At 47.2% G+C, this 11,448-nt stretch overlaps 1 protein-coding gene and 1 long non-coding RNA gene across 3 annotated transcripts; both read left to right on the top strand.

Moving 5' to 3' along the window:
• Positions 1-4,979: 4,979 nt before the first annotated feature.
• On the top strand, positions 4,980-6,090 carry LOC140637652 (uncharacterized). Its single transcript, XR_012034720.1, has 2 exons — positions 4,980-5,325; positions 5,810-6,090. It is a non-coding gene; the product is annotated as an uncharacterized lncRNA (long non-coding RNA).
• Positions 6,091-8,599: 2,509 nt separating this feature from the next.
• NUPR1 (nuclear protein 1, transcriptional regulator) lies at positions 8,600-10,312 on the top strand. 2 transcript variants are annotated; one of them, XM_072836354.1, is made up of 3 exons: positions 8,600-8,987; positions 9,348-9,497; positions 10,010-10,312. In XM_072836354.1, the coding sequence occupies exons 1-2, from the start codon at positions 8,876-8,878 to the stop codon at positions 9,482-9,484; spliced, it is 249 nt and encodes an 82-aa protein (XP_072692455.1). In that variant the 5' UTR covers positions 8,600-8,875; the 3' UTR covers positions 9,485-9,497; positions 10,010-10,312. The 2 variants fall into 2 exon arrangements, with proteins under 2 accessions (XP_072692455.1, XP_072692456.1); XM_072836355.1 differs by having other exon boundaries at positions 8,702-8,987; positions 9,983-10,312.
• The last annotated feature ends 1,136 nt before the right edge of the window (positions 10,313-11,448 follow it).

Raw genomic sequence — 11,448 nt, 5'->3', positions numbered from 1 at the left:
AAAAATTGCTTTAATCCCCCTTGCTTCTAAAATAGGTATACGTCGTAGAAAGCCACACACTGCTGAGTTCTAGAATTTGTAATGAAGAACGTATAAATTTTCCATAATCCCAGTCTAGGATATGACCACTCTGGAGAGTGTGGTGCATATTTCATCCCCTAGGCTCCTCTCACCCTTTTTTGTTTTTGTTTTTACAATAACTACAATAATTTTGCTTACAAAAATAAGATTGGCCTGGGGCTCACTCTCCGTGCGTGGCAGCAGCTCCTCAAGCCATAGGAACCCTGTGACCTGGGACAACTGAGAGCAGCGCTGCAGGGAGAGAGGTGGCTGGTGGGAGGGGCACCAGATGCTACCCCTGAAGAGCACTGGGCTCTACAGCCATTCCCTACCCTCCCACCACCCACTCAACCTGCAATATGATGGTCTTTATTATTGACTACATAATTTGAGTACATTTTCCTCTAAGTATGGAATGATGTATCAGATTGAACAAGCCACCAAGCAAGTGTTCAAAGATCCCTCTGACAGGGACGGCTGGGTGGCTCAGCGGTTGAGTGTCTGCCTTTGGCTCAGGGCCTGATCCCGGAGTCACCGGATCGACTCCCATATCAGGCTCTCTGCGTGGAGCCTGCTTCTCCTCCCTCTTCCAATGTCTCTGCCTCTTTCTGTGTAAATAATTAAATAAAATCTCATGAATAATTAAATAAAATCTTAAAAAAAAACAACAAAGATCACTCTGATGGACCCCCAGGATTCTCTTGACATTCCTCAGGCAGGATGCCACCTTTGAAGACCAGTACTTCTATAGGGGGTCCTAGGAGCACCTCCCCATCCAGAAGTGCTTGGACAGAAAGTCAGCTAGATCACATAAAAGCTGGATTGGAATTTATACACTTAAGGATTGTGATCCTATCCAGGAAACCTTCACCAGAAATTACAAGGTGACATTGTCCATCCAATTTTTTGACATACAGCTGGACATTAAAGACCTCTGTGTGTTTACTCCACTAAGAATGTGCCAGACTTCCCCGGAGAAAGGTGAGCTTATGAACACAGAAGTGACAGCATCAGATAGCAGACACCATGGCCCCAGGGACAAATGGATTTGAGACTTGAAGAGACAAGACTTCATTGGAGGTAAGTATCATTTTACAAAGATGAACATTGTTGTATGTATATACTTTTATTGATATGTACATATTTTTGACTACCCAAGCTATGTTTACAAAAGGAAACTGAACAGAGGATATATGGTTATATGAGCTAAATAGATGGCTAATATGGATATTTCAGATATTTCTGAAATCCACTTGGTTCTGTTCTTCACGTGTAAGTGTAATCCAGGTGCTGGGGCATACTAAGGGGTGAGGGTTTGCCGTGCCAGGGAGGCGTATTGTACTATTGACATTTTTGAGAATTGATGGTGATAATTCAAAGTAGATGATTTGGGTCAGTTTACAGACAATGACCCCTTTCGGCTCTCCCCAGAACATCAGACTGCCTGACATTCCTCTCCTGCCACCACTGAGTTTTCAATATGACCCAATCAATACACAAATTTTAGCTTAACTAGACATCTATACTATATCTCTAAAGAGACATTTTAAGTGACAAGGCTTGGAAAATCTTAATGTCTACACTTGGGTAAGCAGGAACCACGTACAATTTTTTCTGTGCCAGAGTATTGATAAATGTGCTGAAACACCACATATTTGTCAATAGAACTAGAGAGGTAGTTTTTTAAAAATAACACTGAACTGGGGTGTCTGGCTGGCTCAGTCAGAAGAGCATACAACTCTTGATCTCCAGGTCATGAGTTCAAACCCCTGTCGGGTATAGAGATTACTTAAAGAAATAAAACTTAAAAAAAAAAAAGGAAGAATAAAAAACAGCACTGAACTAGGAGATAGGAGACTATTGTCTCCTAAATCCAGGGTGAGAATCCCCTTGTACTCCAACTGCTTGGGTTAACTCAGTGCACTGTGCTTTCCTTCTCTTTGGCCTTCCTGAGACACTGATCTCCTGTTCTATCTGATTTTCCAGGTTAGCTCACACATGAGTTTTTTGGGAGGTGCTTGAAAGCCTGGATTAGGTGCACCATGCAGCTTGAACACACTTTTCTCCTTTTTTCTTTTTATGGTGAGGGCTAATGCCCTGCTTATTGGACACACTCTTCCACTAGCCTGTCCATGAGCCCCTTGAGTATTGGTACCATGTTCTGTTTGCTCCTATATCCCAGCACCAAGCAAGTGCCTGGCATATGGTTGGTGCCCTAAACATCTATAGAGTAGTGAATGCTAGTGTATCTTGTCCTTCCTTTCTCCTCCCCTATAGGGGTTGATTTGCTGATCTCTGTGGAGACTTCCAGGAATAAATTTATTATTCTCAAGTCCTCTACGATTGTTTTATCTGACCATCTGTCTTCTTTAGTTACCAGGAGAAATGTGTGACACCTATATTATGCTGAAAATAATGTATTATACACGTTACCTATGTTATTTCAAAAAACTTAATGCAAAAATGAGGATTATAGTGTACATAATGTTCTGCAACTTGATGTTTTCATTCAACAATATACTATGGATGACTTTATCATCAGAACTAGAGACAGCTTATTTTTTTAAGGTTTTATTTATTCATGAGAGACACACAGAGAGAGGCAGAGACATAGGCAGATGGAGAAGCAGGCTCCCCGTGGGGAGCCCGATGTGGGACTCAATCTCAGGACCTGGGAACATGACCTGAGTCAAAGGCAGACGCTCAACCACCAAGCCACCCAGGTGCCCCCGACATAGCTTATTCTTGTTAATGGCTAAGGAGTATCGATCAGTCACCTCCTGTTGGACACTTAGCTTATTTCCAGTTTGTCACTATTACAAGCAAGGCGGTATCAGGGAGTATGAGCATTTAATATTCTTATCAGTGTTGCCCCACTGCCCATTGAAAGAATGTATCCAGGGACATCGGGGTGGCTCAGTTGGTTAAGCATCTGCCTTCAGCTCAGGTCATGATCCCATGGTGCTGGGATCAAGTCCCAGCTCAGGCTCCATGCTCAGTAGGGAGTCTGCTTCTCCCTCTCCCTCTGCCCCCCGCCCGCCCCAGCTCATGCTCTCTCTCTTGCTCTCTCATAACTCTTTCTCAAATAAATAAAATCTTTAAAAAAAGACTGCATCTATTTATATTATTTTTTAAGATTTTATTTATTTATTCATGAGAGACAGAGAGAGAGAGAGGGAGGGAGAGAGAGAGGCAGAGACACAGCCAGAGGAAGAAGCAGGCCCCATGCAGGGGGCCTGATGTGGGACTTGATCCCGGGACCCCAGGATCACACCCCGGGCTGAAGGCAGGCGCTAAACTGCTGAGCCACCCAGGTGTCCTGCATCTATTTATATTAAAGGTGATGCTATTATACATCCAGGAATAATTGCAAGTCAGCTGCCGGGTTTGGGGGCTTCTCTGGACTGCTGCTCTAAAAGTGATACAGACCCATCTTGTTTCACCTCATTTAGTATTCTTGCATCTCCTTGGTACACAGTGATGCCACCAACCCAGCTTGATTACATATCCTGTCTTGGGCCTGGGAATCTCCAGATCCTTTTAGCCAAAGACTTCTGCACATCCCTCAGGCTACCCAGGCTTTCCTGACTTGTACAGTTTAACTCGTAGAGTTGGGTATACCTTGCTATCTTTCTCAGTCACTCATGTTTAGACTTTGCTGCCTCTAGGAAGCCTTCCCTGATTCTCTCCCCACCCTGCCCACCCTTCCCACCCTTCCTACTCCCCATTGGGTTGTGAGAGCTGAGAGCTCTCAGGCTGGGTTTACTTCAGGCTGAAAACACTGGGTTGTAATAGGTGTTGCCTGGCAATCTCCTGGAATGCCACGAAGGTACAGTCGTGTGTAGAAAGAAAATAAACTTCCTTGTGGCTGATTACACATACACACTTGGAGGCTGGAGGATAGGAAAACACTTCAACTTTTCCGACTGAGTCACCTGGGCCCTACAGGTCAACGCCATGGGTTTCCTAAAGTCTCTTCTCTCTTGGCCACCCTCCCTCCGCCCTCCCTGCTCCCCTAGGATCTAGACTTTTTTCTTCCAGCACCAGCAGGATCAAGGCCAGGAAGAAGTCCTTCCCTGGCTGCACGGAGGATGGTCACATTGTCTCCACAGTCTTCTGTGGGACTAGAATCAGGCCTCTCAGTTCCCTCAGAGCAGTGCACCTGGAAGTTTAAAAACTCACAGATCAGGGCAGCCTGGGTGTCTCAGCGGTTTAGTGCCACCTTCAGCCCAGGGCATGATCCTGATACCCAGGATTGAGTCCCACGTCAGGCTCCCTGAATGGAGCCTGCTTCTCCCTCTGCCTGTGTCTCTGCCTCTTTCTCTCTCTCTCTGTGTCTCTCATGAGTAAATAAATAAAATCTTTAAAAAAACCCCAAAAACCTCACAGATCATAAAATAGCTTCATGAATTCATCTGAGCATTTATTGAGCACTGACTGTGTGCAAGGCATAGGGGATGCAAGATAGATAAGATTCCTGCTCTTATGAAGGATGATAAGGGCAATAGCTTTATTATTACCATAAAATAATACTATGCCAAGCCTTTACAACAATCCTACCAGATACGCATTATTCTTAATCCCATTTTACAAATGAGGAAACTGAGGCACTGAGAGACAGAGTAACTTGTCTAAGGGCACAAAACTAACAAGCACAAGAACCAAGCTTTGGACCTAGGTGGTCCGGCTGCACAGCATACTCATTTCACCTCTAGCTAAATCAAACCAGGACTGCATTCTAGCAGGGGCCAAATCATGGAGAAGTAAATGAATAAAAAAGATATTTTCAATTAGTAATAACTGAATGCTATGGAGAAAGTACAATAAAATGAGGGTGATGGGGTAAAAATGGGGCATTCTTAATACCCAGTCTTGCCCAAAGCAGGGGGGAAGGGAGGAGGGGGAAAGGGAGGAGAGAAGGACGGAGAGGGCAGAAGGCAGGAATCTCTGACAGGTGCTTCCATACACACAGTCGCCAAACCTTTGCCAGTGTTTGGCCAGCTGTGGGGATTTAGAACCAGGCTGGAACTGGAGTCAGGTGGATGCGGGAGGAATCCTTCACTCATCAGCAGTGTGACCTCAAGTCTCTCTGAGCTGTTGTTTCCCTTCTTTGAGAATCGGTTGTTGATAGCAGTCCACCCCATACTGGCTCGGCTGGCTTGGCTGGCTTGGGACAAAGCCCTTTCACACCTAGCAGTGCTGTCACCACCACCCCCCTTTCCAGATGAGCAGATCGAAAGTCAGAAGTGAGCCCAAGATCTCGAGGCAAGTAATGGGGAATTTGTGGGGGTGTCCTTGGTAGTCATAGTGACTGGGAGGCAGAGCAGGACAGTCGCATGCAGAACTGTCCCACATTCTGCAGACGTTTGAGTGTCTTGCTAGACATAAAGCAAAAACACTCATTTACAATAAGCTGAGCCTAGAACCTACTCCACCCCATGTAATGAGGAAGCCTACCACCCCCATATCTCCTAGTGGTCTCCACTTTAATTTGTCTGGGTGTGTTACCTTTCCTTAAGGCTACTTTCTTTTTTTTTTTTTTTTTAATTTTTATTTATTTATGATAGTCACAGAGAGAGAGAGAGAGGCAGAGACACAGGCAGAGGGAGAAGCAGGCTCCATGCACCGGGAGCCCGACGTGGGACTCGATCCCGGGTCTCCAGGATCGCGCCCTGAGCCAAAGGCAGGCGCCAAACCGCTGCGCCACCCAGGGATCCCCAAGGCTACTTTCCTCTTTCCCTCCTCATAGGGTCTGTTGTCACTGGTGAAAAGGAAAACTCCTATCCTTCAAGATCTTCCAGATGGACTAAGAATTAAATTGACCCGAGATAGATTAACAACAGAAAAGAGCAAAGTTTGGGTTGCCTGCCTTCGGCCCAGGGCATGATCCTGGAGTCCTGGGATCCGGATCGAGTCCCATATCAGGTTCCCTGCATAGAGCCTGCTTCTCTCTCTGCATATGTCTCTGCCTCTCTCACTCTCTCTGTGTCTCTCATGAATAAATCAATAAAACTTTTAAAAAAGAGCAAAGTTTTATTATGTGTGCATGGAGGCCCAGTCATGAAATCGGAAATGTCCGAGGCAGGTGGTATTTATCCTTTTAGACAAAGGGACGATGAAACTGTGAAGAATTGAAGGAGAAAGAAAACTTTGTAAATTAGTAAAAAAAAAAAAAAAAAAAAAAAAAAGAGTAACGAAAATCTCAGCTCTAAATGTTTTACTTCTGGGGGCAGATGGGTGGCTCAGTTTGTTAAGCATTTGCCTTTGGCTTGGGTCATGGTTTGGGGGTCCTGGGATCGAGCCCCGGTGTTGGGCTCTCTGTTCAGTGGGGAGTCAGCTTCTCCCTCTTGCTCTGTGCTCTCTCTTGTTCTCTGTCAAGTAAATAAAATCTTAAAAAAAAAAAAAAATGTCCTATCTCTGATGATAAGGGTGTCTTTTTACCTCCCTGTACAGGGAGGGGAATTTTACCTGGGAGATTTATTTCCTGCTTTCAGGGGTACAAAGGAGGGCTGAAAGTCAGTCTCACCAGGCTGTCTCTTATTTTATTTAAAATAACCAATATGTTAAAGTGACTCATTGTTGGGAGACCTGCCTTTGGCCCCTACGTGATTATCCCAAATTCAGTTTTATTCAATGACCTCACTTTCATTTCCTGGAGGTTCAAGAATTCACACATCAACCAAACCTGAAAAACAAAAACTAAATTTTATTCTGGCTCCAGCCAGGGAGAAACACAAGCAGAAGTACCTCTTCTTGTTCAGCAAAGGACGAACTTGGGTTATCCCAGGGTTTGGGGGAAGGTGAAATTAGGCAGCATGGAAATGAGACAGTGTTTGAACGAGTTCACAGCAAAGGGGGAATGTTAGCAGAGAATGAACACCTGGTCTGACCCCAGCCTGTCTTATTTTTTATTTTATTTTATTTATTTATTCATGATTGACACAGAGAAAGAGAGAGAGAGAGGCAGAGACACAGGCAGAGGGAGAAGCAGGCTCCATCCAGGGAGCCCGACACAGGACTTGACACAGGATGCAATCCTGGGGCTCCAGGATCACGCCCTGGGCCAAAGGCAGGTGTTAAACCACTGAGCCACCCAGGGATACCCCCCACCCCACCCCCCAGCCTGTCCTATTGTGCGAGACTACTAAGGTTAAAATAGAAAAAAAAGAAAGAAAGAAGAAAGAAAGAAAGAAAGAAAGAAAGAAAGAAAGAAAGAAAGAAAGAAAGAAAGAAAGAGAAAGAAAGAAGAAAGAAAGAAAGAAAGAAAGAAAGAAAGAAAGAAAGAAAGAAAGAAAGAAAGAGAAAAGAAAGAAAGGAAGAAAGGAAGGAAGGAAGGAAGGAAGGAAGGAAGGAAGGAAGGAAGGAAGGAAGGAAGGAAGAAAGGAAGAAAGGAAGAAAGAAAAGAAAAGAAAGGTGGAAAGTTGCATCTGCCTCCTTCCCTGCCCGGTACTGTGGGAGCTGGCACATAAACTTCAGCAAAAACATCAGTGGGCAGGGTGTGGCCTCTCTGGGTCAACCGGACCCACAAAGGGCAGATCCCTTGAGGCAAGAGTGGAAATTTCCACTTTCATGCGTTTCTTTTCTTTTTTGAAAGATTTTATTTATTTATCCATGAGAGACACTAAGAGAGGCAGAGACACAGGCAGAGGGAGAAGCAGGCTCCCTAGGGGGAGCCTGATGCGGGACTTGACCCCAGGATCCTGGGATCACACCCTGAGCCAAAGGCAGATGCTCTACTACTGAGCCACCCAGGTGCCCCTTGCATGCGTTTCTTGTCTGAATCCCTTCCCTTAATTCATATTAGGTACAAACACCTGTTTACTTCGTAATGTCTTCTACCTTTGGATACTCATGCCTTGAAAGACATTATTTCATTATAAATCACTTTCCTTTTACATCATAGGGACGACATTATTGAGTTGTTTGGGAATTAGGTGAATGACTCCTGTAGCACAGCTTACAAGGTACCAGGCACTGTTGCAAGTGTCCCCTACACACATGTGGGGGGTGTCTCATTCAATTCTCTCACGAAGTCTGTGAGGTTGATGCGATTCTCATCATCCTCATTTTTTTACAGAAGAGAAAACTGAGGCGCAGAGAAGTATGGTGACCTGTCTGGGGTCACCCAGGAAGGAGGAGGTCAGAGGTCTGAACCCAGGGCAGCTGGCTCCAGAATCTGCACCACACTGTTAACCTCCCTCTCCAGTGAGGGAAACTACCTAGGGACCCACTCCCCCTCACAGCTCAGGATATAAAGGGGGCTTTCCAGATGTTTCTTATCGAAAAGGGGTGTTGGGCGTGTTAGGGGCGAAAACCACTGACCTAGCTTGTGGTGTGTTGTTCATTCCACAATCTGCCACCAGGGTCCTGAGTCTGAGCCAGAATTGGGGTGGGGGTCAGGTGTGAGGCAGGGGGCAGGGGACAGATAGGGAGGAGTTGGCCAGGTGAGGCCCTCAGTTCCCCACTGGCCATTATCCCAAGGACTGTTTATGCTCAGACTCTGCCTCTTTCCTCCTCCTCCCTGAGGGGCGGGGATCTCCTCTGTGGAAAAATACCCAGCTGGGCGAGCCCCAGTGAGAGGGCGGAGGCGAGGGGAAGGGGCTGGGACTCACAGGACTGACTCTTTCCCCCTCTCGTGATTGCTGTTTACTGGGTCGGGTTCTGGGAAAGGGCCAGATTGCATCAGACAGGGCCTGAGGAGGACACGTGGCCTTTATAAGTTGGGGCCAGTGAAGAGGGAGGTGTCGGGAAACCCGACACAAACAAAGCTTTTGAAGACGACAGAGAGACAGACGGCAAGGGAGAGTCAGATATAATGTCCACCTTCCCGGGAGCAGCCAGCCGGGCTCAGCAGCCCCCAGGCCCAGAGGACGAAGACCCCAGCCTGGATGAGTATGACCTCTATAGCCTGGCTCATTCCTGCCTGGGTAAGGTCTGGCCCTGTCACCTTCCTGATCCCTCCACATCTACCCCCACGTCCCAACTAGGATTCCTCCTTAGATTTGTCCTCATCCCCAAGTCCTTCTTAACCCCTCTTACCCTGAGTGCTGTCCTGCTCAGCCCTGGGACCCCACACACCCCTAGGATATTGGAGCAACCATCAGGGGTCCCTCATTCCACAGATAGGGAAACAGGGATTATGACTGCCCCAAAGCCATGTGGTGACCACTCCCCAGTCTGCCTCCCCCAAACCATGCTCTGTCCACCCTGCGCTCCCGACCCCCTGCTTCTCCTTGGATGTCTCATGCCTCCGCCAACCTCACCTCAGCCTCTTGCCTGGTTCCCAGGAGTGGGAGGCCGGAAAGGTCGCACCAAGAGAGAAGCTGCTGCCAACACCAACCGCCCCAGCCCTGGTGGCCATGAGAGGAAGCTGGTGACTAAGCTCCAGAACACGGAGCGGAAAAAGCGGGGGGCACGGTCCTGAGACGGAGCTGGAAGTAAGGAGTCAGGGGACCCAGAGGTCCCTCTGTCTCAAAAGGACATGCCTCAAAGTATGGTTGGGTGAGAAGAAGGGATCCAAGTACCATTGTCTCAAAGTACAATGAAATGAGACACACATTCGACTCTGAGTTTCCTAGTGACCAGAGCAAAGGGGGAAATATGGAACCTTTCCAACTGGAGGGCAATTTGGTTTACAGGGAGGGAAATGGAGCCCCAGGGGGAGGTAGGGTCCTTCTCTGGAGACACAGAGCAAGTGACCAGGAGAGGCAGAGTCAGAACCCAAGATTAGAACTGTCCCGCTCAGGGATGCCTGGGTGGCTCAGCGGTTGAGCTTGAGGATCTGCCTTCAGCTCAGGGCATGATCCTGGAGTCCCAGGATCCAGTTCCGCATCAGGCTCCCTGTATGGAGCCTGCTTCTGTCTCTGCCTCTCTTTGTGTTTCCCATAAATAAATAAATAAAATCTTAAAAAAAAAAAAAAAGAACTGTCCCTCTCTTCCCTTGCCCCAGATGAGGCCAGAGCACGGACACCACACAGCGACGAAGACAGGACCACGGATCGGCACCTGGAGGCAGGATCCAGACCTGCTTGCCCCCCACCCCACCCCCAGGACTTACCCTACCTGACCGAGGCTCCGAGGGGCCACCAAGGAAGTGACTCCAGCCCCAGAAAAAGGACAAGATAGGAAGCAAGAGGCAGGGAATGAATGGAGAGGCAGAGTCGCAAAAGGTACCCCCTAAAAAGAAAGACACTGAAGAAATTGGCTCTCCTGGAGTGTGGGAAGGAAGGACAATAAACAAAGTACATCTGCAGGTTGTGTGTGGGGTTTTGTCTCTTTGCGCGGTTTTGATCATCTGTGTTTCTGCCTGTGTGTGGCTGCGTTTGCATGAGCCAGTGAGAGCCCGTCTTGTTAGCGTGTGTCCTTGGTTATGCACCTGGGAGAGGGTGAGCCTGATTTTGTGAGGATGGGTAGGGGCTAGCATGTTTTCTTGTGTTTTCTTTTGGTATGCATATGTTTTGGCAAACATGTCTCCATGGTTTCTCACGAAATGCAAGGGGATTTCCTATTTCTTTGTCATGCTGCCTGGGAAACAAGCCCCCTCCTCAGCTCTTGTCCATTTTCAGAATGAACAATCTTATTGATTGTGTCATTTTCATATAAAACCACCTTTGGGGGCACCTGGGTGGCTCAGTCGGTTGAGCTTTCGACTCTTGATTTTGGCTCACATCTCCAGTGTCAGAGTGGTAAGTTTTCAAGCCCTGCATTGGGGCCATGCCTAATGTGGAGCCTGCTTAAAAAGAAATTAAAATTTAAAAGAGGGAATCCCTGGGTGGCTCAGTGGTTTAGCGCCTGCCTTTGGCCCAGGGCGTGATCCTGGAGTCCCGGGATTGAGTCCCACATCAAGCTCTTTGCATGGAGCCTGCTTCTCCCTCTGCCTGTGTCTCTGCCTCTCTTTCTATGTCTCTCATGAATAAATAAATAAAATCTTTAAAAAAATTAAAAGATATAAAGCCACTTTTTGAAGTGAATGCTATTTATTGGTGCCACCTGCAAAATAGAGAAAACTGAGATTTATTTATTAAAGATTTTTATTTATTTATTCATGAGAGGCAGAGACACAGGCAGAGGGAGAAGCAGGCTCCATGCAGGGAGCCCGATGTGAGACCCAATCCCAGGTCTCCAGGATCACGCCCTGGGCCGAAGGCGGCGCTAAACCGCTGGGCGTCCCGAGAAAACTGAGATTTAGAACTTAAGAGACTTGCCCCAGATACTCAGGGCTCAAACTCAAGGATTCTCACTGTCCCTCTGCCAAGAGGGCTGCCAGTACAGGGTTCTGGGAGGTCACCTGCAGGGGAGGAAGATTCTTACCTTGTATATATATATAATCAGTCTCAGGACCAGAGTTTGAGAAGACTGTAGGGCAAATAAGAAGACCTATTGATTGAG

This window comes from Canis lupus, chromosome 8, assembly GCF_048164855.1.
Source record: "Canis lupus baileyi chromosome 8, mCanLup2.hap1, whole genome shotgun sequence".
Taxonomy (NCBI): Eukaryota; Metazoa; Chordata; class Mammalia; order Carnivora; family Canidae; genus Canis; species Canis lupus.
Note: the sequence above shows the minus strand (reverse complement) of the source record. Positions and strands in the feature narration are given on the sequence as shown.